The sequence below is a fragment of the Tamandua tetradactyla genome, chromosome 2, assembly GCF_023851605.1.
Source record: "Tamandua tetradactyla isolate mTamTet1 chromosome 2, mTamTet1.pri, whole genome shotgun sequence".
In the NCBI taxonomy this organism is placed as follows: Eukaryota; Metazoa; Chordata; class Mammalia; order Pilosa; family Myrmecophagidae; genus Tamandua; species Tamandua tetradactyla.
In genome coordinates this window covers 132,885,170-132,898,203 of record NC_135328.1, presented here as the reverse complement: position 1 = coordinate 132,898,203, position 13,034 = coordinate 132,885,170, and the positions used below count along the sequence as shown (strand labels likewise).

The 13,034-nt window shown below is 58.8% G+C and overlaps 1 protein-coding gene across 4 annotated transcripts in view; it reads right to left on the bottom strand.

The window, feature by feature from the left end:
- Positions 1-13,034, bottom strand: part of SARDH (sarcosine dehydrogenase) — a 63,516-nt gene that overhangs the window by 5,085 nt on the left and 45,397 nt on the right. For 2 of the 4 annotated variants that reach the window (XM_077149056.1, XM_077149057.1), the window contains exons 19-21: positions 3,820-4,031; positions 3,093-3,261; positions 1,162-1,297 (exon numbers count right to left, since the gene is read on the bottom strand). In XM_077149056.1, coding sequence (XP_077005171.1) covers positions 1,226-1,297; positions 3,093-3,261; positions 3,820-4,031 — 453 coding nt within the window. In that variant the 3' untranslated portion in view covers positions 1,162-1,225. The remainder of the gene's footprint in view (positions 1-1,161; positions 1,298-3,092; positions 3,262-3,819; positions 4,032-13,034) is intronic. The other 2 variants (XM_077149058.1, XM_077149059.1) reach the window with 1 other exon arrangement.

Sequence of the window (13,034 nt, the reverse complement as noted above, 5' to 3'; positions counted from 1 at the left end):
TGCACACATGTGCATATATGGTGTATATGTGTGCGTGTGTGGTGTGTGCACATGTGTGTGGGTATGTGTGCATATGTGCGTGCATGTGTGTCGTGTGTACTCATGCAATTGTGTGACTGGGTGTGCACGTGTGGTTGTGCATGTGTATGTGGTTGTGTGATTGTATATGATTGTGCATGTGTATGATCATGTGAGTGATTGTGTGTGAATGATTATATTTGTGTGGTTGTGAGTGCATGCGTGACTGTGTGTGTTTGTGCATTCGTGCGCATGCGTGTACATGTGGCTCGATGTGGGGATTGTGTGGCCCCAGGCAGGAGGGCGTCTGAACCCACTTCCTGGGCTCTAGGAGGGGTCTGTCTCCACCCACACAGGCGTGGACCCCTCCCCCATCCCTTCCCCCTCCCCCAGCCATGGTCCCTGTTTCCCCGACTGAAACTGAGGGACTGGGTGAGATGGTGGGTGTCCCCCAGTGGGGTTTCCTTCAACCTCAGCCAGGGTGGGGGATAAGTCGGAGCCAGAGTCCGCTCAGACGGGGTCCTCAGAGCAAGCTGAGACCTGAGGGACCACCACCCGGCCAGCAGCAGCAGGGGCTGAGGTGGGATGTTGGAGGAGCCCCTGGTGCCCGGCTGGCAGTGAGGGCTGTGGGACGAGGTCACTGCTGCTCAAGGAGCAGAGGCAGCATCACGGACAGGGACCAGCAGTACCACCCTTGGCTCGGCCCCTCCCACCCAGAATGGGGGAAGGCCATGTGGCACATCCCTGGGTCTTGGCAGTGGGGACAGGGGGAGTCGGCAGCTTTACACCCTCCCCAGGATCACTTAGTGGACACCAGGGGTCTGGGGTGAGGAGCGAGAGGAAGTGAGGAGGGGAGGAAGTCAGGGTCCTGGGAAGACCTGAGTCAGGTTCTCTGGCCACCCAGAAGCCCATTCCCAGAGTGCAGGGCAGGGCGGCAGCCTTCATTCAATGCAACCCTGCATTCAAGGGACTTGGGAATGCCAGCTTGGCCCCCGGCTCCCGCCCCCTCCTCCGTGGCCCCCTCCACCTGCAGCCTCCTCAGACACCTACCAGGCACTCTCAGGACCCCGAGGCCTGCTCCAGGATGCATGTGATGGGCGGCACCTGGAGAGCCTGGCTGGCTGGGTCAGGGCAGAGACTCACCGGCCTGCCGCTGGGGTCCCGGACATAGCCGTAAGCGATGGACTTGTCGATGGCAAATCCGAAGTCAGCCCGGCGGACATGGCCCACGACCTGGCCATCTCTCCAGATGGCCTACAGGCCAAACAGGGGCACTTTCCTGGAAGAAGCACAATGGAGATGGCTCAGAGCCCAGAGCCCCCCATGGGGGGAACGTGTCCACTCGAACCTGGGGAAGGACAGGGAGCCGAGCCGCGTCTGGAGCCAGCGTGCCCACAGGCAGGGGGGCCAGGCTGGTGCGGGCCTCTGGCGCCCAGAGCACTCGTCCCAGTGCAGCCATTCTCTAGACCAGAAACCGCCAAAGCCAGGGCTCGACTTTGATGGCCACTGAGACAAAGTCCCGCTCATATGGAAAGCCCCATTTTCAGATTTCTTTTTGATGTAACTTCCTACTGTCATCAAATGTTACACCATTTCAGTTTATGTGTCTTACTCTTCCTTCGGTTCATCTTTTTTCATGGTCTAATGAATAATTTATCAGAATTACTTTGCTTTGTCCTCACTGTACAATTTCTGAAAATGCAAAATAGCAAGGCAGAAATTTAAGCTAAAAGTATGGCTGTGCAGTGTCCAGTGGTAACGGGGATTGTTTGGTGCCCATTTTTGCTGAGGGCTATTGCTGTGGAATCTAACAAGTGCCCACGGGGGTACTGGGCTCTGGGCCAGGGGTTGGGGAGCTGGGCTGCCTTGCCTCACCCTACAGGCTCCCAGGGACTGGTCTACTCCACAAAGTGGCCGGCAGCACCAGGGCAGGCGCAGGGCAGGAGCGGGGCACTCTGGGCTGTGCCACCCTAATTGGAGCCTGGGAACCACGGTGGACAGAAGTGCCTGGACGGCTGGGGAGCTGCCTTGTCTGTGATGGGAGCAGGGGGCTTGCTTGGGTCCCAGCTGTTGTATCTTCGTCCCCTGCGGCCTGGGGGTGGGTGCAGTTATCATTCTCCCCGTGGGGAAACTGAGGCTCAGGGAGACCACCCGACTGACCCCATGCCACAGAGCAGCAGTGTGGTGGGGCCCGCCCTGTCCCCTGCACTCTCAGGATGGGAACAGCCCAGAGCTGGGCGGGACAGTGCGTGGCTTTGGTGGCTGCCCCCGGAGCCTCTAGCCTCAGCTACCTCATGGGGGCTGGGGGCTTGGTGGACCCCCACTCTGCCTATGAGGCCCCAGGCACCCAAGGCACTGCGCCCCACATGGAGCTGAGGCACCCCCAGGAGATGCATGGATGACAGCAAGCCCAGTTCCACTCGTGCCCCTCCACACACCACCTGTCACTTTGGAAAGCTCCAGAAATCTGGGATACAGCAGTACTGTGTGTGGCTGGCTGTCAGCTCCCCATCAACACCGCCAAAGGTGTCGCATCTCCCTGGCAACTGGTGCTGCTCAGACCCTGCGCGGGGGGCATCGGCGATCCCAACGCCAGCCCCTTCCCGCCCTGCCTGTCATCACGCTGACACCCGAGGGGAACCCAACAGCAACTGGGCCCGACTCCTGGGGGCTTAACTGCTCAGTGCAGCCGAGTGGGTCAGGGCCCCCAAGAATAGGCCACTCGCTCCACCTCTGGCCTGTGCCCGGGCAGGAGCCGCCCTGCACTGGGAACCTCTTGTGCCCATCACTGGGCCACGGCAAGGGTTTAACGGGAACTCAAGGGAGGCTGCAGGTCAGGGGTCAGGGCAGGGCTGACTCTTCTAGGTCCCGGACCCACATACAGGGGAGTGGCCTGGAGCAGCCTCCGTCCCGGGTCCCCAGCCCCCAGTCCTGCACTGGACAGAGCTTGCAGCCCCTGCTTTGGGGCCAGCCAGCCCGGCCTGAGTCCTGGCTCTGCCTTTAACGATGCCTGGGTGGGCCTCCGTTTCCTCATCCGTCACCGGCTGTGGTGTGGGCGGCTGGGGGACACTCACTCCTCCAAGGTGAAGCACACCAGGCGCCAGGGCAGGCCCGTGGCCCGCTGTCTCTCCAGGGCCTCGCGCCCCAAGAAGGGGATGGAAGACTTGAGTTTGCAGGTGAAAGCCAAGCCCACCTCCAAGGGGCTGTCGTCCGGCCGCAGGTCCACGTGCCAGTGCCGGTAGCCTGGGGAGGGGGGAGAACCATGGGGTCAGCGCCCAGCAGAGGAGAGGCAGCCCTGGGAGACACATGTGGATGCCCCCACCCCTCCATCCAGCACTGGAGCCCCCATCAGAGCTGCCCCGATGACGGGGGCAGGAAGGGCACCTGTGTCTCCAGAAGGCTCCCCCAGGGTGAGCTGTCCCAGGCTGGCCTGTGCACCCCCCCAGCATTTCCATCCCTGGGAAGGGGTATCTGTGAACGGGGCTGGACAGGGGCCCCCAGCCCTCTGTGATGAGCCTCCGCGTCCTGCTCTGTGGGATGAGGCACTGGCTTCATCCAGAATCTCCCGGGGGCCCTGGCCCGTTGTCTCTGTGGGGCAGGTGTGGAGGTGCGACCGTCTGCCCGCGAGCTATGGGCGGCTGCCCAGGAGCGTGCATGTCAGGGGTCTCGCAGGGAGGAGCAGTGGGGGCTTGGTGGGGCGCCCATGCAGGCTGGTAGCTTGGACGGCTTCCCTGCCACCGTGTGGCACTGGGCTGTGTCCCCGGGGCAGCCCCCCTCCCGTGTCACGCAGCACACCCTCACCTTTTTCGATGCTCAGAGGGTCGATGTCTCGGTAGCCTGCGTTGACTAGGCCGAGCTTGGCCCCCGCCGCCATCACCGCCCGGTACACGGACATGCAGGACGCCCGCGGAGCGTGCAGCTCCCAGCCCAGCTCCCCCACGAAGGACAACCTCACAGCCCGCACCTGCGAGGGACGCCAGTGCCGTCAGACACAGACCCGGGGCGGGAGGACCCTGTCGGGGGACGGCCAGCGTCACTGGCCCCGTTGGCCGGCCCCAGGACCAGGCTGGCTTGCCAAAGGGGTGCTGGTGCTGGGAGTGCGTTCAGCTGGCTTCGGGTCTCGGGACTCCAACCTGCTGCCAGGTGGCACTCTGGGCGCCCTGCGTAACCAGCTCTCACAAACTGGAGGCCTACAGCAGAGACGTGCTCTCCCCCAGCTCTGGAGGCCAGCAGGGACGCACCCCTCAGAAGCTCTAGGGGAGGGTCCTTCCCGCCCCTCTCCTGGTTTCTGGGGCACCCCAGCTCTTACCAGGCTGTGGCTACACACACACCCCAACCTCGGCCACCTCTCCCAGGTGTCTCTGCATGTCTGTCCTTCTTCTTATGACACCAGTCACTGGGTTTAGGGTGCCTCCTGAATCCAAAACGATCTCATCTCCAGAGCCTTAAATGAGTCATATCTGCAAAGACCCTTTCTCCAAATCAGGTCCAGTCCACAGCTGCGGGGGCATAAGACATGGACACATCTTTTGGGGGACACCTCTCAGCCCCTTCAGGAGCCTTGGCACACTTCAACCTCCCTGTCTAGAAAACGGGGTCCTGAGACCCTGGCTTTATGTTTCCAGGAGCTTTTGAGGTGCACCAAGGGGGAGCTGATGGGAAGCCCTGCCCGTGCATCCTCCTGGGAGCGTGGAGGGACAGAGATGCCGAGGGGAGGGTGGCTGAACACCCTCATGTGGGTGCTGGGCACAGCCTCTGCCCCAGGCGCTTTAGTCTCAGGAACTCGGGCCAGCTCCAGGCCAACACCACCCTAGGGGTGGGGGGCTGAGGGCCTGCAAAGGGGGTCCCTGCTGGGAGGGCCAGGCCTGGGCTGGAAGGAGCCATGACAGACCAGGCCATTCCTATGAAAAGATGAGCAGGGCAAAGGTGTAGCGCTGGGGCATGGGGCAGGGGGGCACTGTGGGGGAGAGGTGCCCACAGGGCAGGGCTGAGAAGGCCTGGGCGGCAGCCTCTGCCCTGAGAGCCCTGAGAGCCGGGAGGCAGGGGCTGGGGGCATGGGGCCAGGAAAAGGACCAGGGCCCTGGACCCAAGGAGAGAAGCACCCACCTCTACACTACTTTTGGGGATTAGACTGCATCCCCCATGGAAGGCGCATTCTGAACCCATGCTGCATCTCCAGGGTCTGCACGTGCTTGTACACGGGACCTTTCGAAGATGCTTATCATTAGTTAAGGTGAGCCAAATGGAACGAGGATGGATCCAAACCCACGAGACAGGAGGCCTTGCAAGGAGAGGAAATTCAGACACAGCAGTGGATCAGAAGCAGCCGGAGAGGGGGACAGCCATCACGAGAATGCAGCCAGCCCTGCTGCCAGCTGACCTTGGGCCTCTCGCCTCTCAAACCACGAGCCATGTGAGCTAAGGCAACAAGCTGGCGTTTGCCACCACAGCCCTGGTAAACCGAGATGACCACCCCACTGACCCCCTTTCCAGCCCCAGGGTGTGGGACCATGATAAATATCCTCCCGCCCCCCAATGATGCAAAAACGGAAACTCCGAGAGCTCCTGCCCCCAGCCCGAGTACACACTGTTGTGATGGGGACCCCAGTTCTGTTGGGGACACGCCTGGGCACCAGGCCCACCCATCAGAGGCCCCCCAGCATGCCCTGCCTTAAACCGAGGCTGCCATGAGCCCAGGGGAGCCCCAGCTCTGCCCAGGGGGAGCCGGTCCCACGGCTTCTCTGCACTGAAAAGCCAGCCCGGTGAACACCCACCAGGAGAACGCCTGCATGGGAAGAGCTCGCAGCTGCTCCCCGAGCCCGGGACCTCTCCCGATAACTCTGACACCGAATCGCGTGGTGGCTGAGGAGTTGCAGTTGAAAAGCCACTGGAGCAGCACAAATTTTCTCCGAGTTGCCAGGTGCCCGGGTCTCTCAACAAAAACCTCAAAACTGACACAGCAAACGTCCTGCTGACATTTCCCTGGCTCCCCGTGCAAGCCTGAGGCCCTGACGCAGACCGCCTTGTCAATGGGGCTCTAATTTTAGGCCACCTTCGGAGGAGCTTGGGGCACAGAGCCAACATCATTTTGAAATGGGAAAAACAAATTTTAAAGCTCACCTACGAACAGCCCCACTGTTGCTGGTTCATGCTCAGATGAGCGTCCTTCCCTGGCATCAGAGGGGTTGGCGTGGGTGCTCGGGGTGGGTGCGTGTGGAGGGGCGCGCAGTGTGGAGGGGCAGAGGTGGCAGGTCTGCTCCCCACTGCACCCCATGCACAGACCTACTGTGTGCTGGTCTGTGCATGGGGCACAGTGGGGAGCAGACCTAGCAAAGTGCAGTGGGAGAGAAGGTGGAATTTGGAGAATTCCCTCATGCACCTCAGTTGACAGCCACACCGAATCTCAAGGCATTTTGCACTTTTCTCCACCAGTGGGGTGGAGCTGGGAGGTCTTCACCCTTCCAAATGGGGATACATAACAAAAGGAAAGGCCTCCAAGCTGCTCTGAAAAGGCCAAGAATGAGGGGATTTCGGTTCTGAGTCAGCCAGAAGCGGATGGGACAAGCAGCGCCGCTCCTCCCAGCCACCCCCGGGGGCCAGTCTCTCGGCCACAGGACCACATCTGCTAAACAGGACGAGGACAGTGCTGGGGGCATCAGGTTCAGGAACAGCATGGTGCCTGCCACGGGTCACACTCAGTAAATGGTGACTCAAGCAAAAGCCCCATACCAGAGGAAAAATCCCCCTTGCAACCAGCAGCCGGTGAGGGAGCCCAGAGTCATGGGAGGGTTTCTTTAAAACCCTTTATGCGGTGGAAGGGAAAGCAAGGCCCCAGGGAACTGGTGATTTGCACAAGGCCCGTTCTCTGTGTCCTGGAACCCAGGACCAGGTGGCAGAGGTGGAAGGTACACGAGGGAAGGTTGAGGACAAGGAGGCTGAGGAGGCTGGGGAGAGCTGCACTTCGTGTGTGTGCATCAGGGCCCTGAGAAAGAGGTGTCAGAGAGGGTGGGAGAGGGCAATATTTTGAAAAATAATGGCAAAGAATTTTCCAGAATTGAAGGGGATCAGTCAGGCATGAGCCTTCAGACTGCAGAAGCACAATGAGCACCAAGCAGGAGAAATAAAAATAAATCCCTGCCTAGAAAACTTTGGGGTGACTCCAGAACTTCCAAAGAGGGCAGGAGGGTTCATAAAAATAAGGTGGGAAGAAGGCTGGTGACCGGCCAAGAATGCAACTTGGATGGACTTCAGACATCTCCCTGGCCACAAGAGACGCTACCCAGCTGCAGAAAAGTATCTAAGAAGGTACAGAGTAAGGGCAACTAACCAATGACCTAGAAGCCAGATCTTTTAAGAGCAGGTACAATGATGATTTTTTCAGAAAAAGACAGAGTTGATCTCTCAGAACCCACCGAACTTTGTGGAAAGAACTCATCAAGGACGAACTTCACAAGAGAAGGGAACAGAGAGTGCAGACCCGGACCAGGGGTGGTGGTTGCCCTGTGAGTGAGGACGAAGATAAGGTCAAGAGAGTGACTGGCTGCGATGGCGGGGGGTGGTGGGGAGTCCATGGGCCAAGGCTGAGCCCTTGAGAAAAGGATGCTTCAGCCTCCAGCTCAACACAAGCGGAGCTAAAGAGGAAGCTGAGAGACCCAGCAGAACTGGATCCCATGCCCAGCCTCCTTGGCACTCTGCATGCTGTAAGCAGCAGACAAATTCAGCTCTGCAAATAAAGGGCTGGTACAGGGAACTTCTGTGCTGTGGTCTGCTCGATTTGGACCCCGCTGGGAGCTGAGGCTCTCACGCCTGCTTGGCTCCAGTCTGGCGGTGAGGATTTGGGGGTCAGGATGGCTTTGGGGGTGTAAGACCCTTTCCAACAGCTGGTATTGTTCCCAGCCAGGCTGCTTGTAGCCAGCGAGAGGCCCTGGCCTGCTGCGACTTCCCTAAGACTCAGATTCCTTGACCATAGAATGGGGTGACGGAGGACCCCAGGGTGGGGTGATGATGGAAAGGTCGGGTAGGAAGGGGATTAGGCCTGTCAAGTCGCACACACCCACGTGAGCATCCTTCAATCACCCCAGTTCTTTTCCCGTTCAGAACTGACCCAAAAGTCTCCTCCCTTTGGAGGACTTGGGGTCTTGGACCCCTTTCCCAGGAACTGCCCGGCCCTAGACAGAGTTCCGTGGGGCATCTCAGGCCTCCCTCCCTCAGACATCTGAGTCCTGCCCACTCCCGGAGCTACAGGACACAGCGCCTCCACCTCCCTCAGCCTTGGTCACTATGGCCAGCAGGCTTGAGGCATATCTGCCCCATGAGGGCAAGGTCAGAACCGCGTCACCCGGAAGGCTCCAAGGACTGAGAGTGCGGCGGGTCCAGGCCACGGCTGCTCGAACCCACACAAGTTCCCTCCCCTGGCTGGAGGGATGCAGCAAGCCCAGGCACCGAAGACGCTGCCTCCTGGGCCCAGGAGCAGGCACCGCGGTACTGAGACAGCACGGCGTGGGTGCCCCAAGTCTACCAGGTTTGCTTCTGGGTCCCTGGGTGCCTGTGGTAACTGTCCCCCCTCCGGGTCCCATTGTCCTCTTCCTCAGAACCAGGATGATGGTGGCACTTCCTTCACAGGGCTCATGGGGGCGTTTAACCAATGGCCCACAGAAGGACCCAGGCAGAGCACCGGCTATTCGCAAGGCGGTGCCACCTGCACCCCGACTTCTAGGGGAGGAAACTGCAGCTCTGGGAGATTGAGTCCTCATCCAAGGCATGACTCTTGGGGATCCGGGAGGAGTGGTTTGGTGGCATTTTGCAAATTCCGCAATGTAAAACTCCCGCCACAAACCACTTCCAATTTTAATTGTGACTTTGATAGAAGCACCACCAGCTCCGGCCAGCTGGTACAAGCCGCTCTGAGCTCACGCTGACCAGGCTTCACAGCTCAGAAGTGATGGAGCCCGGAGCAAGGTTTGTTCCCAAGTTTTCCCCATTCTACAGCCTGGGCTCCTCACACTGCAAGATACTCCCTCCCAGATTCCAGTAAAATGTGGATGCTGGGTTTGGCTCGTGCTCGGCACACCACAGAACCTCCAACCAGCTCTGTGTGCATATCTGGTCAGCTGCCAGCCCTTGGAAACTCGCTGTCCCCAGACAGGGAACTCTGAGTCCAGGGAGGTGCTGGCTCACCACCCCCGGCTGTGGCCCACAGGCCATGCTGGCACCCAAGGAAGGGGAGGCAAGGTGCTCCCAAGGGCTACTCCTGGCACATGTGTCACTCAGAGCAAGCACAGGGGTGCACCTTCTGGGTAAGCATTGCAGAAGGGCTCATGCAGATGTGCCCACAGATGCTGCCACCTGCCCAGCCTTTCGGATCACATTAGCTCATGGTCATCTATAAGTCTCCAGGGCAGTTGGTTGTGCAACAACCTTGCTACACAAACCAAGTCACCCTTAAATAAGTGAGAACCCCCAGGGCCCCAGAGGTGGGGGGATGGGCTTGGATCAGAGCACGGACAGCCTTTAACAGGGGCTTGGAAGTCTCAACCCTCAGGAGGGGGGGTTTCAGTAAATCTCCATTTTTATAATCCTCTGGACACCCCCAAGACACCCTTGATTCTAAGAATATTCCACAGGGGGAAGTGTTCACGCTCTCCCATCTGCCATGGGAGTCACACATAGTGATGATGGTGGAGTGTAGGGATGTTAGCAGAGACGTGATGGCGGTTGTGATATTGGTGGTGATGGTGGTGGTGATGGGTTGATGGTGGTGGTGATGGTTGTAGTGATGACGGGGTGGTGGTGATGGTAGTGATGGTGCTGGTGGTGGTGGTGGTGTTGGCGGTGGTGGTGCTGGTGTTGGTGTTGGTGGTGGTGGTGGTGGTTTGGTGTTGGTGTTGGTGTTGGTGCTGGTGGTGGTGGTGGTGATAGTGCTGGCGGCAGTGATGGTGATGGGATGATGGTGGTGGTGGTGATGGAATGATGATGATGGTGCTGGTGGTGGTGGTGGTGGTGGTGGTGGTGATGGTGGTGATGATGGTGTTGGTGGCAGTGATGGTGATGGGATGATGGTGGTGATGGTGGTGGTGGTGATGGAATGATGATGATGGTGCTGGTGGTGGTGGTGGTGGTGGTGGTGGTGATGGTGGTGATGATGGTGTTGGTGGCAGTGATGGTGATGGGATGATGGTGGTGATGGTGGTGGTGGTGATGGAATGATGATGATGGTGCTGGTGGTGGTGGTGGTGGTGGTGGTGGTGGTGGTGGTGGTGGTGGTGGTGGTGGTGATGGTGATGGTGGTGGTGATGGTGGTGGTGATGGAATGATGATGATGGTGCTGGTGGTGGTGGTGGTGGTGACAGTGGTGGTGGTGATGTTGGTGACAATGGTGGAGATGGGATGATGGTGACAGTAATTGTGGTAATGGCATAATACTGATGGTGATGGTGGTGATGGTGATGCTGTTGGTGATGGTAATGGTGATGATGGTGATGGGGATGGGAGTGATGTGGTGGGAGTGATGATGACGGCAGGATAGTGATGGGAAACCAATTTTCCAAAAGTAAAAATAAAGATAATATTGATGCTCAAATCTCAGTTGGCAAACTTGAGCCTCTCTGAGGACCTGAACTCTCTCTAGGTCTTGTCCAACCCCAATCTCAGGTAGAGGCCTCCCCAGGGGCATCGTCCAGACACTCCTCAGCAGAAGCTCACCTTCCCCATCCAGCCATCCCCAAAGTCTCAGATTTCAAGAAGCTGATAAAAGCTATGGGTCATCCCCAGAAAAACACCCATCTGTACCCACCCAGCCCTCTGCAGACAATGGCAGGGTCTGTGGTGTTGGGACCACCAGCCTTCCCTGGACTGGTTCCCCAGGCAGCACCCAGGAGAGAAGGGATGCATTGTGGCCCTGGGAGAGCTTCTGGAGTCACTGCCTCGAAAGCACACCCCCAGGGCCTCTCAGATCCCCCACCTCATCCCAGCCACGCCGTACACTTTCCTTGCAGGAAGACTGCGCTGTCTCCTCCACTGGACCCCTCAGATCATGGCTGGGGACACACGCCACAGCGTCTGGTCACCCAGGTCTTCCTTGGCTGCATCTATGGAACCTGTCCATGGCCTTCTGGCACTCTCTAAGGCCCAGGACGAATTTGCAAAAATCATGCCAAGTGACAATGTCAGTGGCCGCTGAGACTCAAGTGGCAAAAGCACGCTCCAAGAACATATCGGCCTCCAGCTTCAGAGCCAATGGGCACGTCACTGATTATATGTGTGTGGGGCGGGAAAAATCTTCCATCGTGAGCGCATCAAATTTTCACTGTGCCAGAGCTAGGCCTCCACACTGTCAGGAAGAAAAATTCCATTTCCTTTTGACCTAAAATTAATTTCCAGAAAATTGCCCCATCCCTGCAGGGCTTCCAGCCTGATGCTGCTTCCTAGGGGAGAACCTGTCTTCAATGAGGCACCATGAATGCCATGTGCCTCCCCCACTGAAGGGCTGGACACACTGGGAGGCCAGCATTTAGGAAGCCAGGACAGCTGGCCACTTGGCTGCCAGTGGACAATAACTTCTCCCACTGCTCTCTTCGTCCTCCGGGAATCTAGTCATGCAAGCCTGGATGGAGCCAAACATTTTGGAGAATTCTTGGGAAACAACAACACTGAGCTGGGAATGTCTGAGCAACTGGTTTTTGTCGTGAGGGTGGATTATGCCCAGTAGGGTCGCGCCCCCAACGTCCTCATCAGTTCCTGCTTCTCCTTTTGACCAGGAGGCTTTTCTGATTACAAAGTCTAATGCATTCCTCTCTAGCATCCAGTGGGTTGGAGTCCAATTTATTTCCCAGGAACACTTGGCCAGCTCCTACACTCTGGCCCAGCATTTCTTCACATTGGCTGGGGGATATATCATCAGCACATTTTTAAGTCAGCTTCAGATATTATTTAGGAGAACACGAAATTCTCTTTGGAATCAGAGAGAATTCACGCTGTCTGGACAGACTCATGGGACAGCCCAGAAAGGATTTGAGACATTATCTAACCTTTGTGCAACTGTTGGGGAAACTGAGGCCCAGACAAGCAGTCCCTTAAAGGGTGGTATATAAGGAGCAGAGGCCAGGCCTGGCAGCAACCTGAGATCTCTTGGGTTCTGAGGCTCACACAGCCCCTTCCTCTGCACACACTTGTGAGGCTCAGGGGGCAGGACCAGCCCCTGCAACCCTGCAGCCTGGAGCTGGGACAGCGGCTGGATTCCACACCCACCTCTCTGGCCAAGGAATGGAGAGAAACTCGTGTCCAGACCTTGGCCACTTAGAGGGGCCGCCATCCTGGTCAGCAGAAACTGTACAAGTGATACCAAGAAACCAAAGCTGAGGGCAAGATTCTGGCTACATTTTACCCCAAGCCCAGCCATACCCACCTCCTCAATTCCCAGACCCCTTTTCTCACGGGCCGGGGCCTCTCGATGCACAGAGACCCCAAGACCCCCTGGGGTTGAGACAGGGTCCTCCTGGCATGGTCCCAGAGCAGGTACAGGGACGCGAGGGCACTGCTGCCGCCACGCTGTCCCCCGGAGCAGGCACAGGGACGCGAGGGCACTGCTGCCACCACGCTGTCCCCTGGAGCAGGGAGAGGGACGCGAGGGCACTGCTGCCGCCACGCTGTCCCCCGGAGCAGGCACAGGGACGCGAGGGCACTGCTGCCGCCACGCTGTCCCCCGGAGCAGGGAGAGGGACGCGAGGGCACTGCTGCCACCACGCTGTCCCCCGGAGCAGGGAGAGGGACGCGAGGGCACTGCTGCCGCCACGCTGTCCCCCGGAGCAGGGAGAGGGACGTGAGGGCACTGCTGCCACCACGCTGTCCCCCGGAGCAGGGAGAGGAGCTGGGCGAGGAGGGAGCATGGGCTGCACTTCCAAGTACGGCTCTGTCACCGGGGACACGGATTCAGAAGCAAAGACAGCAAGTTGCCTCCCCTTGCCCCGCCGTCCTGCCCACCCACAGACCCCATGATGTCCAAGGACACCAGCGAGCCG